Raw genomic sequence first — 14,657 nt, 5'->3', positions numbered from 1 at the left:
CAGCATGCTGAAATTGATTTTTGTGAAAAATTAAAGAAAAAAATACAGAAAAAGTTTTTGAAAAAATGTCTCCTTACTTTTCACTTGCCCCAAAAGTGGGGCAAGTGAAAAGTTTACCGTTTTGAACAATAATTTCAAAAACAAACAGTTAAATTCACGATTTCTATTAGCTTTAACATTTGTTAAGGTTTCCCAATGAACAATAACATAAGTAACATGTAAACAAAGAAGATGTAATTCTTTTCACTTGAATTTTCTTCTGTTCAGTTATGTTAGTTGAAATGATTCGACAACATTATAACTGCAACATTTCCAATGTTAGTTCTTACATTATAGGACAGCAAATGCATTTCTGCTCGGAAGAATTTCCACCGCTCGTTATTTGTTTTTGAGAAAGTCGAAAATGACGTCGGATAACTCTTCGGGAGAAATCAAACGGAATCCTTCAATAACGTAGTTAGAATCTTTTTTTATGTGGATAGACCTGTACCCCATTTTTATGTTTTGAACTAGCTTACATAGACATTCCACGAGATTTCCGTGTGTTCTCTAATATTGCAACTTTTCAGTCAACGTCTTCCTTTTAATTGGCTACCCGAAGTATTCATATTAATATTGTAATGTTTAGCAACATCTTTTAGAGAAGTTCCATGATTTCTAATAGCTTTTAACGCTTGAGTATAGTGTTTCTTGAATTATCAGTACGTTATGGTTTTCTATGATAATTGCGAACCATGTTTACTTATGGCTACTTAAAGAGAAAACTCAAATTCAATCTCTAATGATAAACTTTTCACTTGCCCCACCTGATAAGAAAATTGACGGTGTTTAAATTTAGTTATTTTTTGGTCTACGTCGAATTAATTCTCAAACTTTTTTTATTGCAGTTTGAAACTGTCACAGAGGACAACTAAGAAGTGGTACAGGAAATTATTTTCCGCAACTTTTTTCCACTGAAAATATTAGAATAAGATTGTGCGCCGCCAACTTGTTACGGAGTAACAGTTGACAGGTTAACAATTTTTCGCTCTATTATGCGAAAATGGCTGAAAAATCTCAGAAATCTGTTACCTATCGTAATGTTCTCAATGGCCTCAAAGGTTTACGCATGAGTTTAAAACGTTAATTCACATATTCAGTAAAATATATCAATTGTTTTCACTTACCCCATTTACCCACTTACCCCGCGGTACCTTATGCATATGTTGTGGAGAATGCAGCAGGTGACGATTACCCTTACACAATTGTCGATGCGTAGTTCCAAATCTTTGTTGAAGATACTCCTCCATCTGGTTTTCATTTGCCCAAAGGTGCATTCCACAACATTTCTTGCTTTGCTGTGGAGATTGTTGATTTTTTTTTTTTTGCTGCCGTGTTAGGGGTTGCCGGTCAGTTTCCTTGAATGGGGTAATAATTGCTATTGGACGTATGCTACATGGGTACCCACTGTCTCCTAGTAAAAAGTAACCAGCTGGAGGATACAGACGCCTGTAATACAAAGGGCTATTGTACATAACCCTTGTGTCGTGTACCGACCCTGGATACCCGGCACAGATATCGATAAATTTGTGGTTACTATCACACACCGCCTGACATTGTATGGAATAATTCAATTTTCGATTTATGTATTGGTCATGAAGCGCCGGCGGACATTTAATTCTGATGTGTGATCCATCAATTGCTCCAGCAACTCGTTCAAAAATTCCGGTATTGGCACGGTAGCAAAATCTTCTTCCAATCTCAATCAATTCATTTCCTGTTGGATACTTAATTACCTGCAGCATGACCACGTCCAAGAAGAAGCTCAGCATTTTCGTGCAAATTCTCTTAACAGTAGCCCGCGGTATATCGAAGCTTACCCTAGCTACACGGTAACTGGTGCCAGCAGCTAGCCAGTACAAAAATACTGATAACTCCACTTCACGGTCCCAACCAGAGCGCTTTTCAGGCATCAAAGTGATGATTCTTCGCAACACTTGCACAGAAACGCGAAGATTTTCTTTGATGCTGACAGGATCGTGACTCAAAATTTTCCTCATCAGAGCTGATGGAGGATTCACGGCATACTTGTTAACACCGAGTTCCTAAAAAATATCTCATGTTATTACAACACCAGTCAATATTGCAGAATATAATATCAATTATTATATTACCTCGTTTGATGAAAATAGACTCACTCTCAAATATCCTGAGTTATCATCGCGATGTTTGAAGAGGTAGAAATGAACAGTTAGAAGCACTACACATAATAATCCAGCTTGTGATAACATTTTTTCGTTAACGTTTTTGAACAGTAGGGTTTCGTTCTACTTCGTCGTAAGAGCTACTGTTCGTCGTATCAAACTTAAAATGTTCCACTACGGCAGATATTCCAACTTACCTGCAACATAGATTCATTTTCCAAATGTAATTTTGTGAAAGCTTTCATGATTCGTCCACCTGTACACCAAAAATGCAATGAAACTACTGTATTTCGATAAATAACTTCAGTTCAATTATCCACTTTACACTTTTTCACCGAAATCGCATGGACGAACACGATTTGAGAGAAATGCTTAGCGATCGACATCAGTCACACCACTTTCCAACACAAGTTTCTTTCCGTCCCCGGGGGTGACTTACTTCACCGGGCACTTATTTTCACTATGGAAATCCTTCGTACTTCTTCACTGAAGGATTTCATTCCAATCACACGCCGTAAAACTTTAATAAATCGCCAAATTTTACGAAATTTCCTCAACCGCCGCGTATAATTGAGAATGTAAACAAAGTTCAATCCGTCGTACTGAAAAAAAAAAGCTTGTGTGCATCAATGTGTGCGCGACGCTCGACGTAAAAATACGATTCCTTTGATTGTGTTGTTTTCGCTGTACTGTGAGCAAATGCCATAATGGTACGGTCAAAAGCAATTAGCTGTGTTCAATGACTTTGATCGAACTTGCTCGGGGTTGGTTGTACTAGCTCGTATTTTTTGTCAACAAATAACTGTCAAAGCTACTTCGAGCAACTCCAAGCTGCTTTCTCAATGAACGCTCTTTTTACTCTTTTTACTAATTTACCGGAATTCCACGTGAAAAAAAAATCGCGCACTTAACAATCCGTATCGCTTCGGAATTTTGCTTTTTTTTCTCAATGTTTACGTTTTTAAACGTCAAAAACACGAGCTACTGCGAGCTGGTTGAACTAGCTCGGACTCTAGCTTCCAACCTGTTTCGAGCGACTCGGAGTTGGTTGGACTCGGCTCAATGAACACAAACCCGAGCGACTCGAAGTAGGTTGGAGTGGCTCAATGAACACCAAAAGCTGACTCGCAAGTGGTTGCAACGAAGTTCGAGCAGCTCGTTGAACACAGCTATTGTGTTCATATGTTTGAGCTGAATTTTGATGACGAACAATTAATTTTAAAGGAAATTAGTATATTCCATCATGCTGAAGGAATGGAGGGAGATGTCCGTAGATCTATATATTCTAGTAAAACATTTTATTATAGCGTTGATATGTTGTGTTTTAACCACTCAATACACACAGTGAGCCGTAAGTTGGGAAACGAATCTGGAAACTGATTGCGACGGAGTTGAAAACGATACGACGGATTGAGAATACGACAAGATGCATTTTCTTTGCATTATTTCCAAAAACAGATCAAGATTTATCAACATGTTATTGTACAATGCTAAAGCCGTTTTAAGAAAGAATTGTTTGGCATCGGTTTGTATCAGCATCATTCACTGCAATACTGGGAAAATTGCAGTTCTCACTGATCAATGCCTAATACGATGGATACTAGCACATCACCCTATCGGAACAGATCGAAAAGCACAGAAACAAAAATAAATGACGGTAAGACCCGTCGTGTGTGAATTGGACCACAAAAAAATTAAATTTGACAGTCGGGTGATTCTTTGGAGGGGAAATAATTTTCGAACTGTCAAATTTAAGTTTGATTTTAATTTAATTCCCCAAATGAGACAGACCCTAAGTTTTGAACTGTTAGCAGGTTTTCCGTTCCTTAAAGTTTCATTCATTTGTTAGCACAATGTTTTTGTAGTAAAATTTTTCATTATAACGAAATTTTACATTCCATGTAATTGTTGCTGTGTAGTTTTTATTTCCAAATTTTTTTGCAAGAATCTCTATTGTTCCAGTAGAAATATTTGGAGATATCACAAGCAGAATTCTTGAAACTTTCCCTAGAGGAATGTTAAAAGAAAATCATTTGAATAATTTTTTGAAGTCTTTAGATTTTATTTTGCAGGCTCACTGCAAGCAAAATAAACATAAAAGGGACAAAGAGGACTTTATGGACCTTCCATTAAAAAAGACTATTTGGAGAATTGAATTGACATAGGGACTAAGTCTCTAAAAATATACCTGTACCAGCCTTGCGTGGCATACACATACCATTCCATTTTTTTTGTATATAGACGCATATAATGATAGGTGAAAAATGAAGTGAATTTGTGTTACACGACTCGAGAAAATTTGAAAGTAATGTTTCTAAAACAATTAGGAAAAGCAAACATTCTGCTAGATTTTCCAGATTAATTTATTAAGTACTTATATATTACATTTCATATCTTTTTTTGTATTCTCTATACTTCTTGTACAATTTTGCTAAAACAAATGATAATTATTAACACGTATTTTTTTTTGTGAAATCATTATGTAGACTTAATTGGGGTAGCTGGAACTGTCCAATAAGTTTGTTTTGATAAGAATTTTCCTCACAGTTTTGGTGAAAGCAGAGAAGAAATATCTTGAGTAACATTAACCCGTATAGGCTTGAGTGAAAACAAAAACACTGAAACTCTCACCGATCAGCGTATACTTAATGGATTCAAATATTTTCTGTTAGTATACTGGTTCACATATACAGTTTCTAGAAGTGGCCAGAGAAACTCTGGATGATTCCTGTGGCCGAAGTAAATCGGGTGGGTCACTGTGTCAAGTCGGGTAGCAAGTTATCTTTATTTATTTCCTATGGCAATCATTTTAATTTGAATAAATCATCAAGATCAACATCATAAATGAATAGTTTTGCACCGTTTAGAATGTACCGGATGAGGCCACTAGGACTTAATTCCCTGAAGAATCGGCTCTAGATTTGTTGGATACTAGATCGTTTCAATTCTCGAAAAGTAGAGATCAAACATAATAATTCACTAAAATGCGCTCCCATAAGCTTGACAGATATATTAAGATACAAATTAACCACTTTATCATACATTTCAAGGGGACCCGAAAATGGTCATTTATAGGATTAATCTAATGCAGGGCACATGGTTATCCAATTCAATCTCAAAAAAAAAATCTCAAAAGGTTTACGCTGATGCGTTTTTTTCCTTCGTATAGTGACCACATTATAGCCGATTCCGGAAATTATCTGTGACTAGAAATTTGCCTACCTCACAAAGCATTTTGAGAAAACTTAGTTTATATACCTAGTGTAAATCACGTGAGTTATGTTCAATAATGAGATTTTTTAACACTCTTAGTAGAAACGTCAAAAATTCACATTTTCATTTTAACGATGTATGTTTTAATTTTTTCCCTGTGTGCAACGTTTCGTATTGAATTTGCATTAAATTATTTGGAAAAATTAAACAATTGTTTGAAGTGATTTTTTTTAAATGCATGGGAAATACTAGCTTGACAGTAGTTTAAAAAAAAAATCTTGGTACTTTTGAAAGACTTTTGACCCGTGATTTTTTAAGGTAAAACTGCTGGAGAAATCTGCGAGGAAAATCCCTAAAGAAATGTTGGATAAATTTCAAGAATTGAATCTTTTAAGAATTCATTTGAAGAATTTCAATAAAAAATAGGGGAGAATATTAATAGAAACAACTTCTGGCAGAATTCACCGTAGAATTATTAGAGTAAGAACTGGATATTTCCCCTTTTTTCTCAGGAAACCTAGATATTTATGTATTATGTATTAAGGCTATGTAGTCCGTCATTCGTTTTGGCAACAATGATGACTTTTCAGCTTGCATTTCAAAGTGATAAAACTCAGTCTGGATAGCTTATATTGACTTCAAAAAGTATCACTGTACGCGCTAACATACATAAAGTATACTGATACTTTTTCAGCTGTGTCAGTGCAAAACCAACTGATTTTCTTTGATTCGAAATCGTAAGATGAATTAGCAACGATCATCAACGACACGTACAAATTTCAATGACGGCTTACTTCGCCTTAAACAAAAATTTCACATCATGCATTGAGGGCGAAAATGGCCAATGACTTTGAAACAATTGCAGCAGGAATTCTACCAGGGACTCTAATAGAAATTCTACCGGGGATGCTATCGACAGGAATTTATGAGGGATTTCTCCCAAAACTTAATCATTATTCATATGTCCAAAGAGTACTCTTAAACATATTTTTAAATTATTCCAAGAACGTTTCCTCCATGCATTCTACGAGGAATTGCTCCAGTTATTTTTAAGGAATTATTCAAGAACTTTCTCCCAGACACCTTCAGGATCTTTTTACAGAAATTTATCCCAGAATTTCTTTCAAGATTCCTCACGGAATTCCTTTGAAAAAAAAAAATATCACAAGGATTCCTTCAGGTGGTAGGACATAATGGTCATTTGGCATAAAGTCGTTTGGCGCAATGAATCTGAAACCAAAAATTTCTCATTTTTTCGTTTTTACGTTTCTATTGAATCTTTCTGATGACATCAGGCTTGTTTTGGAGTCCATTGATACAAAATTAAACTATATTGAACAATCATTCGCTCTTGAATAAATTTAAGCAAATTAGGAAAGTTATTCCCAATAGTATTTCATTATCTATCCTGAAATTACCCTTCTTTCAAATATTACTCCTCTTTTTGAGTTTCGCTATTGGAACAAATTTTTGCACTGAAAGATGAATATGATTTCTAAATATGATGTAACCATAATTACAGGTATGAAAACTGTTGATTTGAAATTTCTATGAATTTCTCCTTCTCTTATGTGTAGGTAGGGATCTTTCCAAAAGTAAATGAAGGAAATTCACGCTACCATCTGTGCAGTATAAAACATGGAAACGTTTGTAAAAATTTGTAGCGTAGGCAATGCCATAATAACCCATGTTCAATTAGTCGATAGACAATATACTGCTGTGAATCGCAAGTCAGTCCCATTCATCCATCCAAACAAATACTTAAAAAGTTCAGGAGATTGTTTGGACATATTTGGATGTCAATGAAACTTTTACAATTTGCATCATCATTTGCCTATTGACTGTTTAACGATAAACTTGCGACTATCGACGCGCCATCATATTTCATATAACGGAGGGTATTAGAACTAACTTGGAGGTGATGATTTGGAGGATATTTGGCAATTTGGAAATTAAAATCACCTCCAAACACTAGCGATTTTGCGGTGGGATGTTGACGTTTGATGACGAATCATATAGAACAATTCTATTTGGTGTTTTTTTTTTCAAATTTTCCCAAATCAATTATGTAGTCTCGTTAGTGTAGCTGAAGGATCATAGGAATATTGACTGTTTAACGATAAACTTGCGACGATCGACGCGCCACCATATTTCATACAACGGGGGGTATTAGAACTAACTTGGAGGTGATGATTTGGAGGTTATTTGGAAAGTTGGAGGTTAAAATCACCTCCAAACACTAGCGATTTTGCGGTGGGATGTTGACGTTTGATCACCAATATGTTGAAAACTTGTATAAACCATACTAAACAAAACTAAATTAGACAAAAAAGCAGATGGGACTGACTTGCGATTCTCGGCGTAATATGACTATTCGTGATCAAACGTCAACATCCCACCGCAAAATCGCTAGTGTTTGGAGGTGATTCTAACCTCCAAATTGCGAAATCATCACCTCCAAGTTAGTTCTAATACCCTCCGTTACATGGATTATGGTGGCGCGTCGATCGTCGCAAGTTTCTCGTTAAACAGTCAATAGGAGTGTGTTTATCGAAAAATAAATTCCCATACAAAAAAATCTGTGTCAATACAAAAATTGTTGAAAGAAAATCTGTGTTCCATACAAATTGAATCTGTGTCAGAATAAATAAATCTGTGTAATACAGATAAATCTGTATATGTGGCAGCCCTGATTGAGAGAGACAGGTATCGATGAAAAATTAATCGATTAGTGAGGCATTCTATTCGTGATCAAACGTCAACATCCCACCGCAAAATCGCTAGTGTTTGGAGGTGATGTTAACCTCAAAATTGCGAAATCATCACCTCCAAGTTAGTTATAATACCCTCCGTTATATGAATTATGGTGGCGCTTCGATCGTCGCAAGTTTCTCGTTTAACAGTCAATAGAATGTTCTATAGATGTTGCTCTAACAGGTACCTTTTGTGCCATAACTTCTTGGGCAACTTGCATAAGGCAAAATACTCGGCAAAATGTATGGATTTCGATGGTCGAGTTCGCTGTGTTAAAACATATATACCCCTATTTATTAGCATCACCCCCAGTTCAACTGAGTTTCCAATACCGACCGCAAGGGGCCACGTGTCGCTGCTGAGCCATCTGACGTTTTCATTGTTTATCGTAGCTATCCATTTGAAACGGTCCTAACTACACTTTCCTTTATCGTTTGGTTGTTTGATGTTTAAATCCATTTAGAGCATCAGTAAACGAAACTAAGCTCTTATAATAACATTTAAGGCAATAATTCATTGATGATTTTGAAGGAAACAATAATTATGTAATGAACGCCTAACTTTTTTTATTCGAATCCAGGCTCTACAACCTTTTCAAATGGTGTACCACATTTTTGAACGAGCTTTGTTTTTGCGCGCGTAGTTTATTTTCAAACAGATCGAAGTGTCCGAAATTCTTGTTTTATTCGTTTAATACTGCATTAATTATTCAGTTTAGTGAATCAATATTGAATTTTGTGTTCGCTAAAGTGTTGCCCAAAACCCCGTGATGGATCGCGAAGAGGTTCAAACCAAAATGCAGCGTTCGTTGCGCAAGAAAAAGTACAAGGAGCTCCTGGAGGAGGGCGCTCAGCTGGGACTGAGGGCGGAAACGGCCGATCCGGTGGAGACGTTCCAGGCCGTGCAGAAAATCATGGAAACGTCCAACGCGCTACAAAACGAGGGTCGCATTAAGGATCGGGCCGAGAATGCCACCGAGGTGCTGATGGATGCCCAGGTGCTCCGGATGAGTCACGATGTGGTCCACGCCGCCATGCAGAGGATGGGCAATTCGGAATTCTTGGACGAGGAGTTCGTGGGGATTATCGTGAGTAGTCGATGTTGATAATTGATTTTTGTTTAAATTAGGATTAGATATAAAATACTGGGTAATCAAATATTTCTATATTCGTGACACAGAGTGAAAAATTAATAGATACCTCGTAAGGTACCGCGGGGCAAGTGGGAACGAAAAAAAACGATAGTTCCAACAAAATGTTCAATAAAATTTTCAAATGTCAATATTTTTCAAATCCAACAACACAATCACATTTTGGCAACATATTTGCTGGTGTTTGCATGAAACTGATCGAATAATTTCGAAATTGTGAAAACCTTGGAAGAAAGTTTTAGAATGAGCCATTGGACGCAGTTACCTCGCTAAACGGGGCAAGTGGGACCAATCCAGTTTCATGCGTCAATCCACATCAGTAAGTCAACCATTACAATAATAGGATTGATAAATCATAGATTTTTAATTTTAGGTAAATATTTGATGTACATAAGGGATCAACCATAAAATACGTAACGTTTTAGGAAGAAAACCTTTATTTAATAGTGTGTCATCTCACATTTAATATTAAATGAAAATTCCTCAATAAAAGCGTAAAAAGGAATTAAATATGTTCAAAATATGTCATTTATAAGTTGTTAATTCAAACGTAGCACATAAACAATCAATAATTGACAAAATTATAAATCCCTCCCCTTGGTTATGCGACCTTGCCGCGATGGGAGGGCATAATCCATTAGCCCATATGATGGAAACCAAAGGCGTAACCTGTAGTGGTGGTATCACATTTTGGCACTTTTTGCTTAAAGCCGCGTCATAATTCATATGGCATAGACGCAATAATATCTCGGATGTGATCCAACGGACATTCTGCGTCATTGATAGAATTGATGCCCATTTCAAATAATTAATCTATTCGAAGTGGACATTAATACTATTGGTGACGTTCAGTTTGCCTTTTGCTAACCAGAATCATCCGTAGCCACTCTTACTATTAGCTAGCTAGATACATCGTTATCATATACGACGTACGGAATACTTAGGAACTCTTAGGAAAATGACTAGCAGATTCACTGAGTAGAAATAAGTGGCGACAATCTTATTTTAATATGGTTTTTACATTGCCATAATAAGAAATACCTCTTTTGTAACAGCGGTATAAATAATCTAATTCCAGCTTCATTTTCGCAAAATTTACAAGTAGAAAGTAGGCGTTGTGAAGTATTGCATTTGCCACCGAAAAGTGAACCTTGTAGGAGACTGTAATAGAAGCCTAAGGTAACTTTACTCTTCAATATTCACTATAAAAATGACTATGGAAAGTAAGACGCTGAGATCGATCATGTACACTTACTAGTTTCGAAAAATTGTTGAACAGACAAGGAAAGCGACTCTTTTCTTTAAGGATATATGAACGTAATGACCAATAAATACTTTTAACAACAAAAAATGAAATTAACTAGAACTACTACTAAACAGCCTAATTTTGTTAAGACTTGACGACACTTGACATTTAAGACTCTAATCTTACGTAAAAGACAATAGTAATCAGAATAGCACTTGTATGACAAATTATTCAAAACCATTTCGACTAGACAGTATTAGTAATGCACTACTATTTCAAACAAATTCTACACTACTATTTCAAACAAATTCTAATGGAGCTGCTGATTTTCATAATGCTTCCTTTTTTCAGAAGCAAGGGAATATGGGTACTTTTCAAAAACTACCACGTCACAATACTAATAAAAAAACAGTGTTCATGTGGGCGCCATTGCCTAGTCCGTCTGAGTATTGGTCCTGGTAGAGGGGAAACTTGGCAAAAGCCTGACCGAGGGTTCAGCCTTGACAAGTTAAGCTGTCAGCAGCTCCAACTGAATACCATACAAAAAAAAAAAAAAAAAAAGAATAATAAAACTTTTCCTCTCCCTCTTATGCAATTGTATAATTTGAGATTGATCGTTTTTGATAAAAATCATTTGTTTGAATGTTTAAGTGCTACTCTCTAAGAAAATGTATGAAACGTATACGATAAGTTTTGATTCTGGTTTTTGTTTTGATAAGTCCCACTTACCCCAGGCAGTGGTGGAAAAGTTCGCATCACGAAGCAGCTCACGAGTGTATACCAACGCATAACAAACATCACTGACTCGCGAACTGGCTAAGTGTGAGTAAGTCCGCACCCGTCTGCTCGGGACAACATGTCAAAAGAAGTAGTAACAAGCTCGGGAACGTCTACTCGCGAGTAACAGAGCAAAGTGTGATTTATTATGGTTTTGACAGACAAATTAATTGTAAACCCATCAAATCGACAGTAAACTACTAGTGTGTAGTCAAAAACCCTTGGAAATCATAAATCTCGGAGGGGAAGCAGCTTTTTTCCTAAAAGCACAACATGACTCTGAACTGCTCCGAACACGCTCGCGAATCACTTTCAGCTTCGGTTACTCGGGAACACGACAGATGCGAGTAAACCAGCGCTCTGAGGCTCGGGAGCGTTTGGTTTTGTTTTTGTTCCAGTTCAGTATAACTGCTCGCCACTTTCCATCACTGACCCCAGGTACAAACGGGGTAAGATAGACCATCAAAAATTTCATATGAAATGAAAACAAAATACTGGTTTATCGTTAACAGCTTGTAATAATACTTAAAATTGTAGCTTACAGATGAACATTCGATTTATAACACATTTATTTTTAACGAGTCAATGCAAGACGTGAAACGTGTCACAATTTGTCATTTAAGTTGAAAATGGCGCTGAATGGACAACTGTTACATGAACCACATGGTAATAAAAATAACAAAATTTTTAGTACTAAATACATTCCTTGTCATTGTATCTTCAACTTTCCAGAAGAATACCCCCATGAAAAACTTTTGCTAAGTGAGCTATGATGAAACGCCCCACTTACCCCGTATTCTCACTTGCCCCGGGGTACCTTTGCTCGTATGTTTAATCTTACCGATATCGGTACAGCACTAATAACAATTCTTCGCTTTTTTAGTTGTCCAGTTTCGATTCCGAGCAGGGTATCGAGAATTGGGAAAAGCTCACGCGGGAAGCAGCGGCCGTCTTCCACATGTCCAAGCACAGCCAGTCATTGTACGGTGCATTCGAACACGAACCCGTGGTAGTCCAAAAGGAAGCCAAACAGCGCGCTCAAAGGCAACGAACCGACTACGGGGAGGCCAAAAAACCAGACACCGTGGACAAGCTCCAGAAGAAGGAAAAAAGCGCCCAAAAGTTGAATCTGATCTTCAACCAGATTCTGAAAATCTACGAGCAGCGACGCAAACCGATACCGTACTTTGAGTTGATTATCGATCCGGAGGATTTCATGAATACGGTGGACAATGCGTTCCAAATTTCGTTCCTGATCCGCGACGGGCGAGTAGCTCTGCTGAACGACCCCAATCACGATCCGATCATCAGACCCACGACTCAGAAGGAAAACGAACAAGCTCAGCGGATGACTGAAACGACACAGGCCATTCTCGGACTGAACACAAGAAAGTGGAGGGTAAGTTGTATTCTGAAGAAGTTTTTGCGTGTTCAAGCATGTCTTAACTGCTTTGACCAATCCGTAATTCGAAAGTTTACAAATATTTCTATCGTAATTCTCAGGAAATGATCGAGCGTTTCCAAGTCGACGAACCTTTGCTGATCCTGAATCGTGAAGAGCTGAACATGACCCAATCGCAGAAGTAAATTAAGTATATCTAACTTAGTTTTTGAAGAAGATAAAACAAACCTTCATTCCTTTATTTGCTGTTTATACCCTGGATTAGGGATTCGTTGATGTGAAGTTATGTCAAGGAATCGAATTCGCAATATGTTGAGTTTTATTTAGTTCGTCGCTATACCTATAAGTATTTTAAACTCCAGAACTGTTATGCATTCGGATAAGATATGTTATAGAATAAACCACAAAACTACCCAAGATAAATATCACTGTAAGTCTTTTTATTGCTTAACACTAGTTTCACTTGCGCCAGGCCCTGATGTTTTTTTCTTTGTGTTCGAAATTTCATCTATCCTTCAACTCCTTGGCGATCGGATCGGCAGAATAGATGATCGATTTGCTGCTATTCACGGAGATGTCCAGCTGTTTTTGCTTGTCGTGAAGCATTGGCGTTGGCTGTTTTTCCCGGCGTTTGTCGAACAGCAGCCGTTTGATGTTGCTGTAGGGTGTCTCGAATAGGACCGTCAACAGGTAGGATGCTAGGAAGATTACACCGTACTCGTTGAAGTCGAACTGTGGAATAAAATAGCAAGTTTTCGTTTATTTAAAGGTTTAGGGAGATAAATAGTTACGGAATTCGACAACAGATTAAAATAAATTGGTTAAACTTATTGTGAGTGTTAAGGTGAAGATGCATCGAAGCTAAATCTCAAATTTTGAAAAGCACAAATCTCAAGAACTACCTAAACAGCCTGAAGCTGAAAACTTGAGCGATTGGTCACCACCAGCGTGTCTATTAACTTTTCAGCTCAAATCACTGTCTGGTTTTCAAGATTTGTGCCCTTGATTTTTTTTAGTTTGGCTTCGAAGCATCCTCACCTAAAAAGATGGACAAATTATGAGTGAAATTACACTGCGGAACACGTCTCAAGCACCAAAATACCGCTATTTATCGAATTGAGAGTTGCTGAATCTATTGCCGTTTCCAAAAATATCATAGCACGTCTAGTTTTTGAGATGTTGGTTGTTGAAAATGCAAAAATTGACAATTTCAGCCAACTTGTATGGCAATTTATTAGCTTAATTTAGAAAAATAGAATTCAAACTTATTGTGTATAGCAATTATTATAAACAAAGTTCCTATCACTTTCGATGCTCAAAAGTTATGTTTTGATGTTTTAGAAAAGTATTGTATTTTGCCATATAAGAGAAACGAAGAGTTATGTATGGAGACTGCAAGCATGTTGGAAAAATCTATTCAATTTCAATATAACTGTGCAATTTCAGTCAAATTCTATCTAAAATGAAAGTTAAAGCCATATATTGCATGCTTGGTGGATTAGATCACATAAAAGTTTGATAAATCATACTTCAAATTTCATGTGAACATCAATAAAACAGTGTTTTATACAACATTGGGGACCAGTATCTAAGAATTGTGACGTGCTGGAACATTTCTGAGAACAGCATCAGCTTTAGCAACCCTGTCTGTCTATAATAACCACATCGTTTCGACAACAACTGTAGTTTAGATGGACAAATAGGGGCAGTATGGGCCACCGAAGGAAAAGGTCTTGAAAATTTTTTTTATAAAATTTACTCGAAAACCATTCCCCAGAATTCCGTTCCCCAAAATGCACCGTTCCCCAGAAAGCTGTATGTATATCCAAGTTTACAAAATGTATTAGTGAAAAACATCTACAGTGAAGAATAGTGATGCACTAAATATCGATATCCGGTAGTAATAAAGCCAAACATTCTAGCGATCGCATC

At 36.8% G+C, this 14,657-nt stretch overlaps 2 protein-coding genes across 2 annotated transcripts in view; one reads left to right on the top strand and one right to left on the bottom strand.

Moving 5' to 3' along the window:
• Positions 1 to 8,752: 8,752 nt before the first annotated feature.
• On the top strand, positions 8,753 to 13,148 carry LOC5570703 (EP300-interacting inhibitor of differentiation 3). The gene is made up of 3 exons (XM_001659246.2): positions 8,753 to 9,237; positions 12,207 to 12,722; positions 12,827 to 13,148. The coding sequence occupies exons 1-3, from the start codon at positions 8,920 to 8,922 to the stop codon at positions 12,908 to 12,910; spliced, it is 918 nt and encodes a 305-aa protein (XP_001659296.2). The 5' UTR covers positions 8,753 to 8,919; the 3' UTR covers positions 12,911 to 13,148.
• LOC5570704 (O-acyltransferase like protein) overlaps positions 13,145 to 14,657 on the bottom strand; it is a 70,657-nt gene continuing 69,144 nt past the window's right edge. Inside the window, exon 10 of the mRNA XM_021845286.1 lies at positions 13,145 to 13,457. Within this exon, the coding sequence (XP_021700978.1) occupies positions 13,230 to 13,457 (228 nt within the window). The 3' untranslated portion in view covers positions 13,145 to 13,229. The remainder of the gene's footprint in view (positions 13,458 to 14,657) is intronic.

The sequence above is a fragment of the Aedes aegypti genome, chromosome 1 (genome assembly GCF_002204515.2).
Source record: "Aedes aegypti strain LVP_AGWG chromosome 1, AaegL5.0 Primary Assembly, whole genome shotgun sequence".
Classification (NCBI taxonomy): domain Eukaryota; kingdom Metazoa; phylum Arthropoda; class Insecta; order Diptera; family Culicidae; genus Aedes; species Aedes aegypti.
This window is presented reverse-complemented; position numbering and strand designations above follow the sequence as displayed.